The sequence below is a fragment of the Mirounga leonina genome, unplaced genomic scaffold (assembly GCF_011800145.1).
Source record: "Mirounga leonina isolate KUSES-001 unplaced genomic scaffold, KU_Mleo_1.0 Mir_154, whole genome shotgun sequence".
Classification (NCBI taxonomy): Eukaryota; Metazoa; Chordata; class Mammalia; order Carnivora; family Phocidae; genus Mirounga; species Mirounga leonina.
This window is the reverse complement of record NW_023270389.1, coordinates 42,545,357-42,564,397: the sequence shown is the minus strand read 5'-3', so window position 1 is coordinate 42,564,397 and position 19,041 is coordinate 42,545,357. Positions and strand designations below refer to the sequence as shown.

Genomic DNA, 19,041 nt, shown 5'->3' with positions numbered 1-19,041 from the left:
TCCTTGCTGACTCTGTCAGCAGAAGCCACTGGACTCACATTCTCTCTAAGCAGGCCTGAGCTTGGCTTTGCACCCAGGACCTAGAGCTCTTGCTAGACCCCAGGTTAACACAGGCATGACGCAAAGCAACAGCTCTGCAGCTTCTTACCTGGGCTAACCCCTGTGTCTGAAATGTCAACAGGAAAAACAGTAAATAGAGAAGTAACTTACTTTCCTTGTTATTTTGTAGTTCTAGGTGAAGATATTCTTCAAATTCCTGGCGCTTCCTGGGATCAGACACAAATCTGCGGTACTTGCAAAAGCTCTTAATAAAGCTAATCATTTTCATCCAGCCTCTTCCCTGGGAAAAGAGAGACGGGTATGCCACATTCATTAGTATAGCTGCTGTTCCCTGGAAGTCTACTATGTGCCAGAAACTTGACATTCATTATATTTAATCCTCACAACACCTCCTTTATGAGGAATAATCTTTAGCTCCAATTTAAAGGTGAGGAAAAACAGAGAATTGCAAACCTTCTCCAAATTAAGTGCCTAGTGGGCAGAAGATTCTGGCTTTACCCAGGCACGGGGCCATTGGCAATGCTCCTTTGACTACAGTCTTTCAGCAGTAAGATTTGAGATGCCATGATTAGGAGAGAGAGAGTGAGTGCTAAAAATAGGAAGAAACAGGGGTCAGAGATAAGCATAACTCACAAGAAGGGAATGATGGCTCAGGCAAATTTGAAATGTTGAAGAAATAAGGAAATGAATAAAATCATTTCTAATCATTAAAAAGAGAAAGTATAATTACATGCACATACACACCACACACACACAAATGCATTTTATAAGTTCCTTGTCTGTTTCTTAATACCCAGTGACCATTCTGTAATTCATTTACCCCTTGGACAAATGGATATTTGGAGTCAGAAAGAATCTTATTGATCAACTAGTTGTTTCATTCTACAAAGAGGGATCTTCAATGTAAGCATGGCTTTAGAGGACCAGTAGTGAAATACAAAAATCACTGGATTTGGGATCAGAAACTTGGGAGTCTGGAGCCTAGCTTTTCTCTAATTGTGTAATTTGGGCCAATGTACTTAATCTGTGTCTCAGGTCTCCATGTGTAAGAGAGAAACAATAGCCTTCAGGGTTGCGGTGAGGATTAGCGATTATATATGTAAACTCCAATGTCTCCATGTGTAAGAGAGAAACAATAGCCTTCAGGGTTGTGGTGAGGATTAGCGATTATATATGTAAACTCCAATGTAGTGCTTGGTACAAAGTAGGCACAAGTACGTGACAATTTATTTTTATCTTTTCTTATCTAAGAGCAACTGGAAGACCTGAAATTAAAACGAAGTCGTTCTGGGTGCAATATTCTTTTTAATGTCCTACATCAGCATTCACAGTACCCTGACATAGAGCTGACTCATGCATGGAGGGAAAGAAGAAGAGAAAGCAAGGAGTAGACATTTTCATATGGGCATAGTCCATTTCTGTTTTCAGAAATATCTTTTCTGAAGATTTTTGGAGTCAGAGCTGGGCTCAAATTTTTCTGATACTAACCAACTCTACAACACATTGGGCAAGTGATTATTTAAAAGGAACATGTGTTTTTCTCAAATCATATGAAGAGACTTTCCTGAGTAACATTCCTGTCTGGGGGGAGCATGTGTCTTACTGGACAGGCGTCTGAAGTGCACTGGAATTTACTGATGAAACTTCTTTGTAAAGACAATATTTAATTCTTGCCATTTTCTTACAAAACTATATTTTGGAAAATTGTGTACTGTCATTTAAAATGCTTTTGTGTAAACTGGAAAAAATCCTGTCTCTTCCTCCCCCCCCCCTTTTTTTTTACGGCTGGCATGGAGAAAGAATGAGCTAAATAACTGATGAGTTTGGAAGAAGAAAATGGACATGTTCTGCTCTCAACCCTCTGCATTCTCTGTTTGCAGGATTCCTGTGCTTAGGCCTGCCCTTTGTCAGTCAATAAGGGGTTCACCCAGGAGGCCTAAGTTGTTCCGTTACACCAGCGGCTGCACATGTGACTGAGTTTAATTTGGCTGCAGAGAGGATTATTAAACCCATCTGGCTTTATGGCCAACCCATGTGCTTCAAACTAGTTTTTTTTTTTTTTAAGATTTTATTTATTTATTTGAGAGAGAATGAGAGAGAGCACATGAGACGGGGGAGGGTCAGAGGGAGAAGCAGACTCCCCGCCGAGCAGGGAGCCCGATGCGGGACTCGATCCCAGGACCCTGAGATCATGACCTGAGCCGAAGGCAGTCGCTTAACCAACTGAGCCACCCAGGTGCCCCTACTTGGTTCTTTTTATTTTTATTATTTTTATTATTATTATTTTTAAAGATTTTATTTATTTATTTGAGAGAGAGAATGAGAGAGAGAGAGAGAGCATGAGAGGGGGGAGGGTCAGAGGGAGAAGCAGACTCCCCGCCGAGCAGGGAGCCCGACGCGGGACTCGATCCCGGGACTCCAGGATCATGACCTGAGCCGAAGGCAGTCGCTTAACCAACTGAGCCCCCCAGGTGCCCCTACTTGGTTCTTTTTATTTTTATTATTTTTATTATTATTATTTTTAAAGATTTTATTTATTTATTTGAGAGAGAGAATGAGAGACAGAGAGCATGAGAGGGAGGAGGGTCAGAGGGAGAAGCAGACCCCCTGCCGAGCAGGGAGCCCGATGCGGGACTCGATCCCGGGACCCTGAGATCATGACCTGAGCCGAAGGCAGTCGCCCAACCAACTGAGCCACCCAGGCGCCCTTCAAACTAGTTTTTAGCGGTAAAAACCCTGACATTTTGATCTCCATGTATCTGACCGCTGTGTCTATCACACAATTGGTTCTAGTAACAGAGTGAAGGCAAGGATTTTTCCTTAAATTCCCACTGTGACAATTTCTCTGAGCCTCAGGGTCCTCCTTTGTAAAACATGAATTAAGAAACATAACCAAAGAGTAGTTGTTTGGGAGAATAAATAAACTAACAAGGAAGCTCTTTGCATGGTTGACAATGCCTAAGCAGTGCTTTCCCTGTCCCCAGTGTCTTGTCTTCACTGTCTTCCTCACTGACCTGGGATTCCTGTAGGTGAGCTGCGGTCTTTGAGGGCTTCTTAGCAGTTTGTCCTTCAATATGCCCTTCCTGAGGATAAGGTGGGAACAGCTCTTGGTAATCTTTAAACCTGCCAGAAGGAGACCAAGAACATCAAGAAGGCAAACACCTGGTACATAAAAGGTAACAAGGCCAACCTATCTCAGCTTTTGGAGGAAGGCCAAGTGGGAACTGGGGAATGGTAAGACACTCACAAATACTCTTCCCATTTCAATCCTTTGCTAATGTCAGCCTATAAATACTGTATTGTTCCACTGTTCAGGTAAATGCACTGAAGTGTGTATGTGCACGCACGCACACACACATGCATGCACACACATGTGCACAGGTAGGTAGGTAGAGGATTCAAGATAAATTTGATTTTTCTCTTGTAGGGAAGCTCTGGAAGTGAACTGTAAGAATAAATTTGAGACTCCTTGAGTACTATGGCTTTCAGAAGCCAATGAGCAGCTCCAGAAAGAATTATCGCCTTCACCGAGCAATACTTACCACTTTTCTTCCAGAGATTTCATGACAAAGCCCTGTAGCATTAACAGTGTGGTTGTGCTGACATGATGCATTTGAGAGATTTCTTTGATAATAGGGGCATCACACTGCAGTATTTCTTCTAAAAAATGCAAGAGAGAGAAAAAAGTCATCATCTCTTTGTCTACTTTTTCTGAGGTAGCAGGTGTGTTTTTCATCTTAGAGACTCAGTCCCTTATCCTTAATCTGGTGAGACTCTGAGCTCTCCAAAATTTGTTTGAAAATCTCAAAAGCATAATTGTAGAGCAAATACAGTCCTGGTTTACTTCCATTCAAATTTCAAAAATGAGTGCTTAAGGGGAAGGAAATATTTAAAAGACTCATTTCTGCAGCTAGCTGAAAGTGTTTGGTTTAGGAAGAGAGCAGAAGAGTAAAGGATTAAAGTTAAATTGCTGGGGCAGATAGGGAGGGAATCCAAGATTACAAATAAGTATCATGAGGGCAATATGATTTTCCAGGTGTTCAGAGACTATTGTGTTCATTAATAAGACTTGAAAACTTATCAAGGACAAGATCTGCAAACTTTTCTTTGTCTTATTCCTGAGAATCAACAAGTAAATATTTCTTACAAGTAAACATTTGCCAGTTTTACTTCTTTTTTTACTTTCATAAAATTTATAACCTTATCTTGGTTATCACAAGCAAATACACACACACACACACACATTTGTTCATTTGTGCCAAAATAAAAGACTTTATCTTCATTGCTTCGCTATAGATTTGTTTACTTTGAGGATGGGATTATGCTCACCTCCCTTTTTTCCCTCTAGAATAAGAGGTCAACACTTTACTTGCAACTTCTGTTTCTGGCCAAGATGAATTTACGTGGGTCAGATTGCCCTCCCTCCACAGGCAAGTAAACAAAATTTATTAAACAAAGATTTTCAGGGAGACAGTTCTTCCCAGGACAACTCTCTCTATAACCCATAATAGGTGAATACTCTAACTTTATATACAGCTAACTCTTGCTTTTATATCTAAATTACTGTCTAGTTGATTTAAGGGTCAAATAACTTGAGTTTGAATTCAAGATTTCTGTGTTTCATCGTCCTCATTAGTAAAATGGAGGTATTCATTCCTATCTTACAGAGATTAAATAAAATCCTATTTTCAGTGCTGAATAGAGTTAAATGAGAGGATATATTTCACATTTAAGTACAAGTGTTTTGTGCTTGACTTATCATAGTAGTATTTACTTTAGATTTATTATTGTTGCTCTCTCCTTTTATTGTCCCTCTTAATCTTTGTCTCAGTACTGCCCATGTGGCCACTGCTCTGTTCTGCTCTTTCAGGGGGCTCACATGAGGCAGGTTCTCTGCCAAACTCTTCTCCTAAGATGCTAAAGGGAGAAGGGAGCAGGAGAAGAGGATGCATACCAGCAGAGACTTTGCCATGGAAGAAAGTCTTGATTATATTTTCAAAGAGAGACTTGTACATTTTTTCATTTGTCTCAATACTGATCTTATGTATGGCTACCAGGAATTGCAAGGGGCTTTCAGCCTTCCGTTCTTTGAGGAACTCTCTGAAGAACTCCAAGTGGTGTGTATTTAGGAGGACTTCTGTTAGGTTTCTGGAAAACAAGAAAGCATCATTGGTGAAGAGAAAAGGATGGTGACCCCAGACTTTAGCCATGTGTGAAAAGTGGAGTGAATAAATTGGTTACTATGCCTATTTCCTTGGAGATAAATGTGAACTTTTATATATCTACCCTAAGCGTGGTCCAATCATTTGACAACCCCAAAAGAAGAGGAGGAGAGGTATTTTAAAGGAGATAATGTCTTTTTTTTCCCAAGGAAACCCTCTTTTTACACTGTCAATTCAAAGCAACCTCTAATTGACACTCATTTCAGTGAGGCAGAGCATGAGTGATCAGTTGTTATTGATCAATATTTCTAAATTTCTTTTGCTGACTTATTCTTTCACATTTTCTTAAATATAGGTGCTCTTAATGTTTTATCCTCAATCTTCTTTACTTTTGCTTTATGATTTTTTTTCCCCTGGGTAATGTCTGCATCCTCTGGGGTTTCAGTTTTCATTGATATGAGGAAATGGTTTCAGTTTTTTTTTTTTTTTACTTTTTTTTTTTATTCTTATGTTAATCCCCATACATTACAACATTAGTTTTAAATGAAGTGTTCCATGATTCATTGTTTGTGCATAACACCCAGTGCTCCATGCAGAATGTGCCCTCCTCAATACCCACCACCAGGCTAACCTGTCCTCTCACCCCCCTCCCCTCTAGAACCCTGTTTGTTTTTCAGAGTCCATCGTCTCTCATGGTTCGTCTAAAATGGTTTCATTTTATTTTGATTTTCATTGATAGCCTATCTCTAGTTCTCATGACCTCCATTTCAAAATTCCAACTGTCCATTCAACTTCATCTTTGTCATAGTTATTATTTAAACCTCTATACACACATCCATATGTTGTCCAACTTATTCTTCCTCCTTTATATACTTATTTCATTAAGTATGATGTTAGCTGCAAGTTTTTTTTAATAGATGACCTCTATTTGAATAAGATGGTATACTTCCATTTTAATTTTATTGAGAATTTTTATCATGAATAGGTGATGGATTTTGTAAAATGCTTTTCATTCACCAATTGGGATAATCATGTGGAATTTTCCACCTTATTTTATTAATATGGCATGTTGTATTAATTGACTTTTGGATGTTAGAGCAACTGTACATTCCTGGGATAAATCCCATTTGGTTATTTTGTATAATATTTTCTATATCTTTCTGGATTTGGTTTGCTAATATTTTGTTGAGGATTTTTATATCTAGATTTGAGAGGGAAATTGGTCTGTAACTTTCATTTCTTATGATATCTTTGTTTGACTTTGGGATCAGGATAATACTTTTTTGACCTCATAGAATAATTTAGCAAGTGTTCCTTTTCCTCTATTTTCTCAAAGAGTTCATGGACTATTATTGGTATTATTTGTCCTTTAACTATTGCATAGATTTCTCCAGTGAAGCCATCTGTATCTAGACTTTCCTCTGTGAGACTATTTTAAGTTACTAATTTAGTTTCTTCTCTTGTTACAGATTTATTCACATTTTCTGCTTCTTGAGTCAGTTTCAGAAATTTGGTTATTTCTAGAAACTTACTAATTTCATCTAAGTTGTCTAATTTGTTCCTTGCATTTCTTCAAAAATCTAATTAATTTCTGTAGAGTCAGTGATTATGTTCTCTTTCAGTTCAGATTTTGGTGATCTGTGTCATCTCATTTTTCCCCCTTGACCAGTATAGCTAATGTTCATCTTTTTTTTTTTTTTTTTTGATCTTTACAAAAAACCTACTTGTGCCTTGATTTTTTCTTCTTTTTTTTTTTTTGGTCTAGATTTTGTTGACTTCCACTATATTTATTATTTACTTCCTTCTACTTTCATTGAGTTTAGTTTGAATATATCATTCCAACTTTGGTCTCCATTATTTCTGATGTGAAGTAAACTTTAATCTTTTTGTAGTTCCCTTGAATATAAGTCATTTTTCTCTTGTAGCATTTAAGATTTTTCTCTTTGTCTTTCAACATTTTTACTATGATGTGTCTAGATTTGGATCCTTTGAGTTTTTCCTACTTGGGGTTCATGAAGCTTTTTGTATGTCTTAATTAGGGCTTTAATAAAATTTGGAAAATATTCAAAAAATTTTCTGCCTCTCTCTTTCCTCTCTTTCTGGGATTTCCATTATTTGCATGTTGGTGTGCTTACTGGAGTCTCTCAAGTCTCTGAGGTTCTGTTTATGTTTCTTTATTCTTTTTTTTCTTCAGACTGGATAATGTCTATTGAGCTATTTTCAAGTTCACTGCTTCTTCTGCCAAATCTGCTGTTGATTCTCTCTAGTGAGTTTTTCATTTCAGTTATTGTACTTCTCAACTCCACATTTTTATTTGGTTCTATTTTACAATTTCTATCTTATTAATACTTTCTATTTGATGAATCATTGTCCTAAGACTTTCCTTTAATTTTTTAAACATGGTTTCCTTTGTTTCATGAAGCAATTTGCCTAGAAGACTTTGGTAAGTCCGATATCTAAATCACCTCAGAGACAGCTTCTATTGACTGTTTTTTCCTTCTGTGTATGAACCATACTTTTCTGTATGTTTTTTCTTGGGAGGTGGGGGGTATGTCTCATAATTTTTTGTTGTTGTTCTTTAAAACTGATGTTTTAGATAAAATAATTTACAGAGTTCTGAATTTTTTTTGAAAAGTTTGTCCAGTTTTATTACTGCTTTAATGGGGAGACAATTTGTGATGTGCTTACTTCACTATTCCAGAAGTCTGATTCTTCCTCTTCAGTCATTTTAAACTCTGTATCTTCTCTTCCATTTCTACTCCCACTGTTTAATTAAAACTTTTAATATCACTTGTCTAAACAACTGCAGTGACCTTCTGACTATTATTTCTGTCTTCAGTCTCTGATTCTCAGACTCTTTATATATCATTACTATTTCTGCCAGGGTAATGTTTTTAAAATCCATATAACAGTTATTTCTGGTACTCTTGTTCCAACAAATGCCAAGGAATTCTCATTTCCAGTTAAGCAATACAAATTCCTTAATAATTCATTTAAAATCTTCTTTCTATTATTTGGTCTCAATCTGGCTTTCTAATCTTACGCTTTATGTCCCTTCACCTCATGCATTCTATGCTTTAACACCACTGGACTATTTTTAAGTTTTTAAGTATTTTTATATTTGTGAGTTTATATGTTGGTGTCATTTCTTTAGCTTGGAAAGTTTAGCCCCAAATACTCTCATTTCTTTGCACATGCACATGAATTTGTACATGTAGTTTGGGGCCTCTTCTGACTCTAACTTTTCCTAGTCCTCACTCAGAATTTCCTTCTCTTTCCTATACTCTTATAGTAATTAGCCAATATTTTATTATAACATTATAAAGTCAGCCTTGTATTTTATTTAGTTCTGTATTAGATTAAAGACAAGGACTATATTTCATTTTTTGTAACATTAGTGTCTGGGACACAGTATATGATCAATGACTGTTTATTATATTGAATGAGGGCTAGGGACAAAGTTTAAGAGAATTGCAACTGTGGTATCCCTGGGCCATTTTCTTTTGGTCTTAACTGAAGATATGAAACTGAACTATATGACTTCTGTGATATTTATACTCAACTAAATTGGAAAATAAGTATTTCTGTAGACATAATGGAGAGTGGTGAGTGGTACAAATTGGAACAGCAAAAGGAATAAATGATTGATGCTCAGAGAATAATTTCAGTTCCCCGAAGGGAAGGGAGGTCTATCTAGTGTATTTAGAAGAGACAGAGGACTTACCACTCTCAATGAATGTTATCAGTAACTGAAAGCATACTTCAGAGAGCTTTCTCTGTGCAAAATATTCTCCCAGTGACTTTGACTACCAAATTTGTATGTGTTACTATATCTTTATCTTCTTTAAGGACTTTTCATATACCTAGTAATTAATAGGTAATTACTGAATAAAAAAATGAATTATTGAATGGATGACATGGCCTACAAGAAAATCATAGTCAAGTTGAGAAGATGAAAAACATACTTAAAAAATAAAGAGCAGTAAAAAGTAGTACATGGTAAGTGTTTGTGTTGTATTTCAGACATTTAGTATTCAGAGAAGAGGAAATCATAGCATACATCTAATTGAAAAAGTTTTAATGTAGAGGTGGCACTTATGCTAAGGTAAGTAGAAAGAAAGGTGAGTGGGCACCTCTGAAAGAAAGGGCCACAGAGTTTTTTCCTAGCAGTAAAACCTTAATAATATTGACTCTAGGACTGATTATAAGGGGGAGAGACATGAAGTAAGGAACCATTTAGGAGGCTACTACAGTAGTACACAATCCAGAAAAACAAATAGCAGGGATATATGTATAAAGATGTTTATTGTGGTACTGTTTATGGCCATGAAAAATTAAAAATAATGTAACGTCCATTAAAAAGTCAGTAAAAGGGCACCTGGGTGACTCAGTCAGTTAAGTGTCTGACTCTTGATTTCAGCTCAAGTCATGATCTCAGGGTCATGGGATCCACCCCTGTGTCAGACTCCTTGCTCAGTGGGGAGTCTGCTGGAGATTCTCTCTCTTCCTCTCCCTCTGCCCCTCCCCCCACTCCATGCTCATCTTTTCTCTCTCTTAAATAAATAAATAAATCTTTTTTGTTAAAGTCCATGAAAATGTCCATAAAAAAACTTGCTAGGGATGCCTGGGTGGCTCAGTCGGTTAAGCATTTGCTTTTGGCTCAGGTCATGATCCCAGGGTCCTAGGATTGAGTCCCACATCAGGCTTCTTGCTCAGCAGGGAGCCTGCTTCTCCCTCTGCCTGCTACTCCCTCTGCTTGTGCTCTCTCTCTTTCTCTGACAAATAAATAAATAAAATCTTATAAAAAAAAACCCCCCCAAACATGCTACATCTATACCATGAAAGGAGGTAGAACTCTACATACTGATATGAAACGATGTCCATGATAGTTTTTTTAGGTTAAAAAATGTTATTGTATAATATATATTGCATGGTGTCAATTTTAGAAACAAATAATGGGTTTAAAATACAAAGTGTGTGTGGGGAGGAGTTAAGATGGCAGAGTAGTAGGGGGACCCTAAGCTTTTCTTGTCCCTTGAACACAGCTAGATAGTTATCAAATCATTGTAAACACCCAAGAAATCAATTGGAGGTTTGAGAGAACAAAAACTGCAAGTCTACAAGTAGAAAAGCAGCCTTATTTGGAAGGTAGGAGGTGAAGAGAGTTGACTTGTGGGAGATATAGCTGTGGATACATCGGCAGGGAGGGAGCCTGCTTATGGAGTCTACCACAAAGTATTATAAGGAGCAGAGTGCAAAATCTGAACTTTTAGAAGTCTGCTACTGTGAGGGATGTGCCTGGCTTAAAGGTACTCAGGTGGCAAAGTGGGGCAGAATCTGAGGAGTCACAGCATGGTCTCAGGATCCCCTGGGTTGCAAGAAGAATGGGTGGCACTAACCTGCTGACTGTTCCCAGGCATAGTAGGGGGTAAAGCCCGCTGAGAGCTGTGGGTCTTGGTGCTGGCTTTTGCTCTGTTTTGCCATAAACTTCAAACCACTACACAGTCCTGCTATGCACGGTCATGTTACTGCTTTCCTGGGACTCCCTGGCAAAGGGCAAAAGTGCAGCGAGACCCTCCCCCGGAGGAGCAGCATGGATCTGTGTTTCAGGAGTCCCTAAAATTTGGTGTTTTGAAACTCAGCCATGTGACTGAGATAAAAAAGCTTGGACACAGGCAGGGTGAATTCAGGGTTCAGATGGAAACTGGGGATACAAGTGAGGTGACTGATTGCTCTTCTGTGAGGGCTCACTGAAGAGTGGGGGCCATGAACTTTCAACTCCAGGACTAGAGAGCAGGGTGCTGCCATATTCATCCCATCCATAAGTGCTGAAAGCTTTCAGGGAGCAAAACAGCACCATCTAGTGGAAGCTGGAGCTGCTTACAGCAAACCCCGCCCCTTGTGCCCTGGAGGTGCATTTCCACTGAAACAAGTCAGCCAGAGAATCAGGGCCCAGACCCTTTACCCAGAAGACCAGCACAAACAACTGGCTTGCACCAAGTCTACTGATCATAGAGTGCTTTTTCATTTTTCTTATTTTTTTCAATTCCTCTTGTTAATTTTTTATTATTTAAAAAAATTTTATTTATATATATTACATATATATTTTTTCTTTTTTTGGTTTATTTTCAGGGTTTTTTCCCTTTGTTTTTGAAATTTTTTTTTTTTTTAATTTTGGGATCTACATTCTTTTAACAGGCTGACCAAAACACACCAAGGATCTAGGGGTTTTGTTTGTTTGTTTTTGGGGGTTTTTTCATTGTTTTTGTTTGTTTTTCTTTCTTCTTTCTTCTTTTCTTTCCTGAACAAAATGACAAGATGGAGAAATTCACCCCAAAAGAAAGATCAGGAAGTAGAACTCACAGCCAGGGATTTAATCAATACACATATAAATAAGATATCTGAACTAGAATTTAAAACAACAATTACAAGGATACTAGCTGGACTTGAAAAAAGCATAGAAGACACTAGAGAATCCCAGAGATAAAAGAACTAAAATCTAGTCAGGCTGAAATTAAAAATACTATAACCAAGATGTAATCCCAAATGGAGGCCATAAAAGTGAGGATGGATGAAGCAGAGAAGCAATTCAGTGATACAGAAGATAAAATTATGGCAAATAATGAAGCTGAAAAGAAGAGGGAAAGAAAGGTAATGGACCAATGAAGGTAGACTTAGGGAACTCAGCAACTTGTTAAAACATAATAACATTCATATCATAAGAGTCCCAGAAGATGAAGAGAGAGAAAAAGGGGCAGAAGGTTTATTCAAACAAATTATGGCTGAAAAATTCCCTAATCTGGGGAAGGACACAGACACCAAAATGCCCATTAAATTCAACAAAAGCTGACCATTGCCAAGGCATATCATAGTCAAATTCACAAAATACACAGACAAGGAAAGAATCCTGAAAGCAGGATGGGGAGAAAAAGGTCCTAAACCTGTAAGGGAGACAGATCAGGTTTGCAATGTAGCAGGCCAGAGGAGAGTGGCAGGAAATATTTAACTTGCTGAATGGGAAAAATATGCAGTCAAGAATTTTTTATCCAGAAAGGCTGTCATTCAGAATAGAAGGAGAGATAAAGAGTTTCCCAAACAAAAACTAAAGGAGTTTGTGACCACTAAACCAGCCCTGCAAGGAATTTTAAGGGGGACCCTTTAGGGGAGACAAAAAGAGCAAAAGCAATAAAGACTAGTAAGGACCAGAGAATATCACTAGAAACACCAGATCTACAGGTAACACAGTGGCAATAAAGTCATATCTCTCAATAATCACTCTGAATGTAAATGTATTAGCTGCACCAATAAAAAGACATAGGATATCAGAATGGATAAAAAACCAAGATCCCTCTATATAATGCCTACAAGAGACTAATTTTAGACCTAAAAACACCTGCAGATTGAAAGTGAGGGGATAGAGAGCCAACTATGATGCTAATGGATGACAAAAGAAAGCCAGAATAGCCATACTTATATCAGACAAACTAGATTTTAAAACAAAGACTGTAACAAAAGATGAAGAAGGGCATTATATCATAATTAAGGGATCTATCCATCAAGAAGATCCCAAATTGAGACACACAAATATATAAATCAATTAATAATAAACATAAAGAAACCCATTGATAATAATACAATAATAGTAGGGGACTTTAACACCCCACTTACAACAATAGACAGGTCATCTATGCAGAAAATCAACAAGGAAACAATGGCTTTGAATGACACACTGGATCAGATGGACTTAACAAATATATTCAGAACATTTCATCCTAAAGCAGCAGGATACACATTCTTTTTGAGTGCACATGGAACACTCTCCAGAATAGATCACATACTGGGTCACAAATCAACCCTCAACAAGAACAAAAAGACTGAGATCATACCATGCATATTTTCAGACCACAATGCTGTGAAACTTGAAGTCAACCACAAGAAAAAATTTGGAAAGACCTCAAATACATGGAGGTTAAAGAACATCCTACTAAAGAATGAATGGGTTAACCAAGACATTAAAGAAGAAATAAAAAAAAAAAAATACATGGAAGCAAATGAAAATGAAAACACAACAGTCTAAAACCTTTGGGATGCAGCAAAGGCAGTCCTAAGAGGGAAGTATATTGCAATACAGGCCTATGTCAAGAAGGAAGAAAAGTCTCAAATGCACATCCTAACCTTACACCTAAAGGAGTTAGAAAAGGGATAGCAAATAAAGCCTAAAACCCAGAATAAGGGAAATAATGATTAGAACAGAAATAAACAATATAGAAACAAACAAACAAAACCCGAGTAGAATGGATTAACAAAACTAAGACCTGGCTCTTCAAAAGAATTAGTAGAATTGATAAACTCCTAGCCAGACCTGTCAAAAAAAAAAAAAAAAAAAAAAAAGAGAGAGAGAGAAAGGACCCAAATAGAGATCACAACCAACACCACAGAAATATAAAAAATTATAAGAGAATATATGAAAAATTATATGCCAACAAACTGGGCAACTTGGAAGAAATGGACAAATTCCTAGAAATCAACAATCTACCAAAACGGAAACAGGGAGAAATAGAAAATTTGAACAGACCTATAACCAGCAAAGAAATTGAATCAGTAATCAAAAATCTCCTAATAAACAAAAGTCCTGGGACAGATGGATTCCCAGGGGAATTTATGTGTTTGTTTGTTTGTTTATTTTGGGGAATTAATTTAAAGAAGAGTTAATACCTATTCTTCTCAAACTGTCCCCCAAAAATAAAAATGTAAGAAAAACTTCCAAACTCATTCTATGAAGCCAGCATTACCTTGATTCCAGAACCAGACAAGGACCCCACTAAAAAGGAGAATTACAGGCCAATATCCCTGATGAACATGGATGTAAAAATATCACCAAAAATAGCAGCAAATCTAACTCAACAGTATGTTAAAATAATTATTCACCCTGATCAAATGGGATTTATCCCTGGGCTGCAGGGGTGGTTCAATATTCACAAATCAATGAATGTGATACACCACATTAATAAAAGAAAGGATAAGAACCATATGATACTGTCAATAGATTCAGAAAAAGCATTTGACAAAATACAGCATCCATTTAAAACCCTCAAGAAAGAAGGGATGGGGGAACATCATGCAACATCATAAGGCCATATGTGAAAGAACCCTAGCTAATATAATTCTCTATGGGGAAAAACTGAGGGACTTTCATCTATGGTCAGGAACAAGACAAGGATGTCCACTCTCACCATTACTATTTAACAGTACTGGAAGTCTTAGTCTCAGCAATCAGACAACAAGAAGAAATAAAAGGCATCCAAATTGGTAAGGAAGAAGTAAAACTGTCACTATTTATAGATGACATCATACTCTATGTAGAAAACCCAAAAGACTCCACCAAAAAAATTGCTAGAACTAATACATGAATTCAGCAAAGTTGCAGGATATAAAATCAATGTGCAGAAATCTGTTGCATTTCTATACATCAGTAATGAAGCAGCAAAAAAAGAAATCAAGGAATCGATACCATTTGCAATTCCACCAAGAACAATAAGATACCTAGGAATAAACCTAACTAAAGAGGTAAAAGACCTATACTCTGAAAACTATAGATTGTTTATGAAAGAAATTGAAGAGGATACAAAGAAATGGAAAAGCATTCCATGCTCATGGGTTGAAAGAACAAACATTGTTAAAATGCCTTTACTACCCAAAGCAATCTATACATTTAATGCAATCCTTATCAAAATACCACCAACATTTTTCACAGAGTTAGAACAAGCAATCCTAAAATTTGTATGGAACCACAAAAGACCCCAAATAGCAAAAGCAATTCTGAAAAAGAAAAACAAAACCAGGGGCATCATGATTCCAGATTTCAAGCTATATTATAAAGCTGTAGTCATCAAGACAGTATGGTACTGGCACAAAAACAGACACATAGATCAATGGAACAGAATAGAGAGCCCAGAAATGGACCCTCAACTCTATGGTTAACTAATATTCAACAAAGCAGGAAAGAATATCCAATGGGGAAAAAAGACAGTCTCTTCAATAATGGTGTTGGGAAAACTGGACAGCAACATGCAGAAGAATGAAACTGGACCACTTCCTTATACCATACACAAAGATAAATTCAAAATGGATGAAAGATCTAAATGTGAAACAGGAATCCATCAAAATCCTAGAGAACACAGGCAGTAACCTTTTTGATCTCAGTCATAGCAACTTCTTAGTAGACATGTTGCCAGAAGCAAGGGAAACAAAACCAAAAATGAACTATTGGGACTTTGTCAATATAAAAAACTGGACAGCAAAGGAAACAACAAAACTAAAAGTCAGCCTATGGAATGGGAGAAGATATTTGCAAATGTCATATCTGATAAAGGGTTAGTATCCAAAATCTATAAAGAACTTACCACACTCAACACCCACTCCCCCAAAAATAATCTAGTTAAGAAATGGGCAGAAGACATGAATAGACACTTTCCCAAAGAAGATATCCAATGGCTAACAGACAAATGAAAAGATGCTCAACATCACTCATCATCAGGGAAATACAAATCCAAACCATGATGAGATACCACCTCACACCTGTCAGAATGGCTAAAATAAACAACACAAGAAACAACAGGTGTTGGTGAGGATGCAGAGAAAGGGGAACCCTCTTGCGCCGTTGGTGGGAATGCAAACTGGTGCAGCCACTCTGGAGAACAGTATGGAGGTTCCTCAAAAACTTAAAAATAGAACTACCCTATGATCCAGCAATTGTAGTACTAGGTATTTACACAAAGGATACAAAAATACAGATTCAAACCGGTACATGCACCCCGATATTTACAGCAGCATTATCAGCGATAGCTAAACTATGGAGAGAGCCCAAATGTCCATCAACTGATGAATGGATAAAGATGTGGTGCATATATACATATACAGTGGATTATTACTCAGCCATCAAAAAAAAAAAAAAAGAAGAAGAAGAAATTTTGCCATTTGCAATGACATGGATGGAGCTAGAATGTATTACGCTAAGTGAAATAAGTCAGTCAGAGAAAGTCAAATACCATATGATCTCACTCATATATGGAATTTAAAAAGAAAACATGAACATAGGGGAAGGCGGAAAAGAAAAAAGGAGAAAAGGAAACAAACCATAAGAGACTCTTAATGATAGAGAAAAAACTGAGGGTTGATGGAGGGAGGTGGGTGGGGGATGGGCTAGATGGATGATGGGTATTAAAGAGGGCACTTATGATGAGCACTGGGTGTTGTATGTAAGTGATGAATCACTGAATTCTGCTCCCGAAACCAATATTGCTCTGTATGTTCACTAACTAAAATAAAAATTTTTAAAAATAAATACATAAATAAATAAATAATAAATTACAAAGTGTGTCTTGCATATGTGTATGATATATGGAAAGAAGTAAAAAATCCATATACAAGAAGATAAATTCAGAATTAAACATGTTGAGATTAAAGAGAGCTTGTGTCTGAAAAATATTGCTTTAACTAGATCCTATGTCTTACCTGGGTCTTAATGAGGGCTTCCTTGCACCAGTCTTTCTTAGGAAGGACATTTTCCTATGTGAGGGTGAAAACACCTTTGGTTCTCTGACAATTTTCACTGCAAAATCTAATGAAAAATCACAAATTTAGGTGATTATACACCATATTATAAAGAACATTTTAGAGAACAAGAAGGGACACATTAAAAAGGATATTTATCAGACACTGAGTACATGTAAACACCACAGTCCCCACAACTGCCAGCATCTCAGGACATTACTGCTGAAAAGAGACTTGGGGATGATCTTTACCCCTGACTTCAGTCCAGATTGTTTTCTAGGTCTGTTGGCCATTAGGCCAAGAACCCACCTTCCTCAGAAGACTCCTAAGACCAAGTCCATTGTATTTCTTTTCATTTTAACACCAAATGTTATTTATCCTTCCCCTAATCAGCCATTTTGTCTAGACCATACTCCACAAGACATTCAGTCTGCCTTGACACCTCTGTTATCCCATCCTATGCCCTTTCGCTTTCTGGAACTCCTGCTCTGTAATCAGCAAACTGTCACAGAATCTTGAGCTCTTTGTTAAGTGTTTCCTCTATCTTCTTGCTTTAACTGAAATCATTCTCTTTCCTGAGAACACTGTTTCCACTGCAAGCTTCTTAAAAGGTATTCTATCACACCATACACAATTTGGAGTGGGTGTCTGGTTCCCTATTGCCATATAAAAACCATTATTTCAAAAAGTATATTAAAACATTACTACTGAAGAATAATAGAGTCCAAGAATCTCAGTATCTTAGGAAAGCCCTTTGAGGTGAGTATTGTAGAAGAAAATATAAACTATCAACTCATTCAGGGCAAGGATGATATATTACTTATTTCACCCCCAGAAATTAGAACATGTCCTAGTTATGTAGTCAATGCTTTAAAATGTTTATTAAATAGAATATACTCCCACAGAAAATTTTTGTATGGTTTGGTAATACTAGCAGTGATAGCATAGAAAAAAGATAGAAAGCAATAGAAGTATATACTAGTTCTAAATAAGTGCAATTTAATAGGTGAAAAAAATAAAATCCAGACTATGGAAGACTAGATATAAAAAAAATCCACACAAAAGAAACCTGAAAACCTCCTGATGCAAATACTTATAAATGCTGGATAAAAAAACCCCACATTTTTTAAACTCATATATAAGCTTGTAGAAAATTACAACAAAACAAAATAAAAACAGAAATTAAAAACAAAGAGGATGTTAGAAACCAGAAAGTTAAGCTGACACCCTAGAGGTATTTGCAGTATTAAAACCACAACAGGTCAGAAGACAAAACCATTGGCCTTTAGAAAATGAACAACAACAACAAAAAACCCTGGCACTGCTTTTCTTCTCAAGACACTTATCAATTATGACAGGTGCTACTGAAAAATTTAACAAGGCTTTTGACAGAGTCTCAGGGCAGAAGAAGGCAAAATTGCAAACCAGCAAAGGAAAAGGGGCTCTGATAAGTATCCCAGTCTTTCAGTTGCAATCCCAAGAAGTAAGGGAAACCAGAAATAGCTCATCCATCAAAAGGAATAAAACCCAGCTTTGAACCAACTCAGTCCCTAAATGGATTAAGGTTATTTGGATGCTACTAGTTTAGTGTATGTCAGATGTTAGATAAAATCCTCTCTAGAGGAAAATAACATTACCCAGAGACTCAAGTTATCTCTACAAATTTTTTTTAACCAAATATGTTCACAAATAAAGCAGGAATAACAAGGTATTTAAAAAGACCTGACCAAAAACCAAGGGGAAAAAAATTGATAGTTGAAATCAATATAGAAAATCCAAATATGGATTTTAAAATTACTATTATTAATATAGTTCAAGGAATTAAAAGGAGTAAAATATCAACATAGACTAAGTATTATACAAAGAAAAAATTCTGAAAATAAAATTTTAATGACTGAAATTAAGAAAATTAATAATTAGTAAATTGGTTTAGTGACAAATTATACACAACAAAGTGAGAATTACTGAACTAGGAGTTAGATCAAAAGAAAATATGCAGATTGAAACATATGGAGGAAAATATGGAAAATAAAGAAAAAATCATATAAGACATAAGCAGTATAATGTCAAAAATATGTGTAGTAAGATTATCAGAAAGAGGGAAGAAATAAAATGGAGCATGACACATATTTTAAGAGATAATAACTGAAAATTTTCTAAAACTGACAAATGACATCAAATCAGAAATGCAAGAAGTCCTGAAACCACAAGTAGTAGAAATACTTAGATATATCTTAGCAAAATTGCATGAAAGTAAAAACAAAGA

At 36.6% G+C, this 19,041-nt stretch overlaps 1 protein-coding gene across 1 annotated transcript in view; it reads right to left on the bottom strand.

The window, feature by feature from the left end:
- The window catches only part of RGSL1 (regulator of G protein signaling like 1), a gene marked incomplete at its 5' end in the record, with an annotated part of 133,358 nt that overhangs the window by 14,508 nt on the left and 99,809 nt on the right, over positions 1 to 19,041 (bottom strand). Inside the window, 5 exons of the mRNA XM_035010382.1 lie at positions 211 to 340; positions 3,075 to 3,183; positions 3,603 to 3,720; positions 5,015 to 5,208; positions 16,737 to 16,842. Coding sequence (XP_034866273.1) covers positions 211 to 340; positions 3,075 to 3,183; positions 3,603 to 3,720; positions 5,015 to 5,208; positions 16,737 to 16,842 — 657 coding nt within the window. The remainder of the gene's footprint in view (positions 1 to 210; positions 341 to 3,074; positions 3,184 to 3,602; positions 3,721 to 5,014; positions 5,209 to 16,736; positions 16,843 to 19,041) is intronic.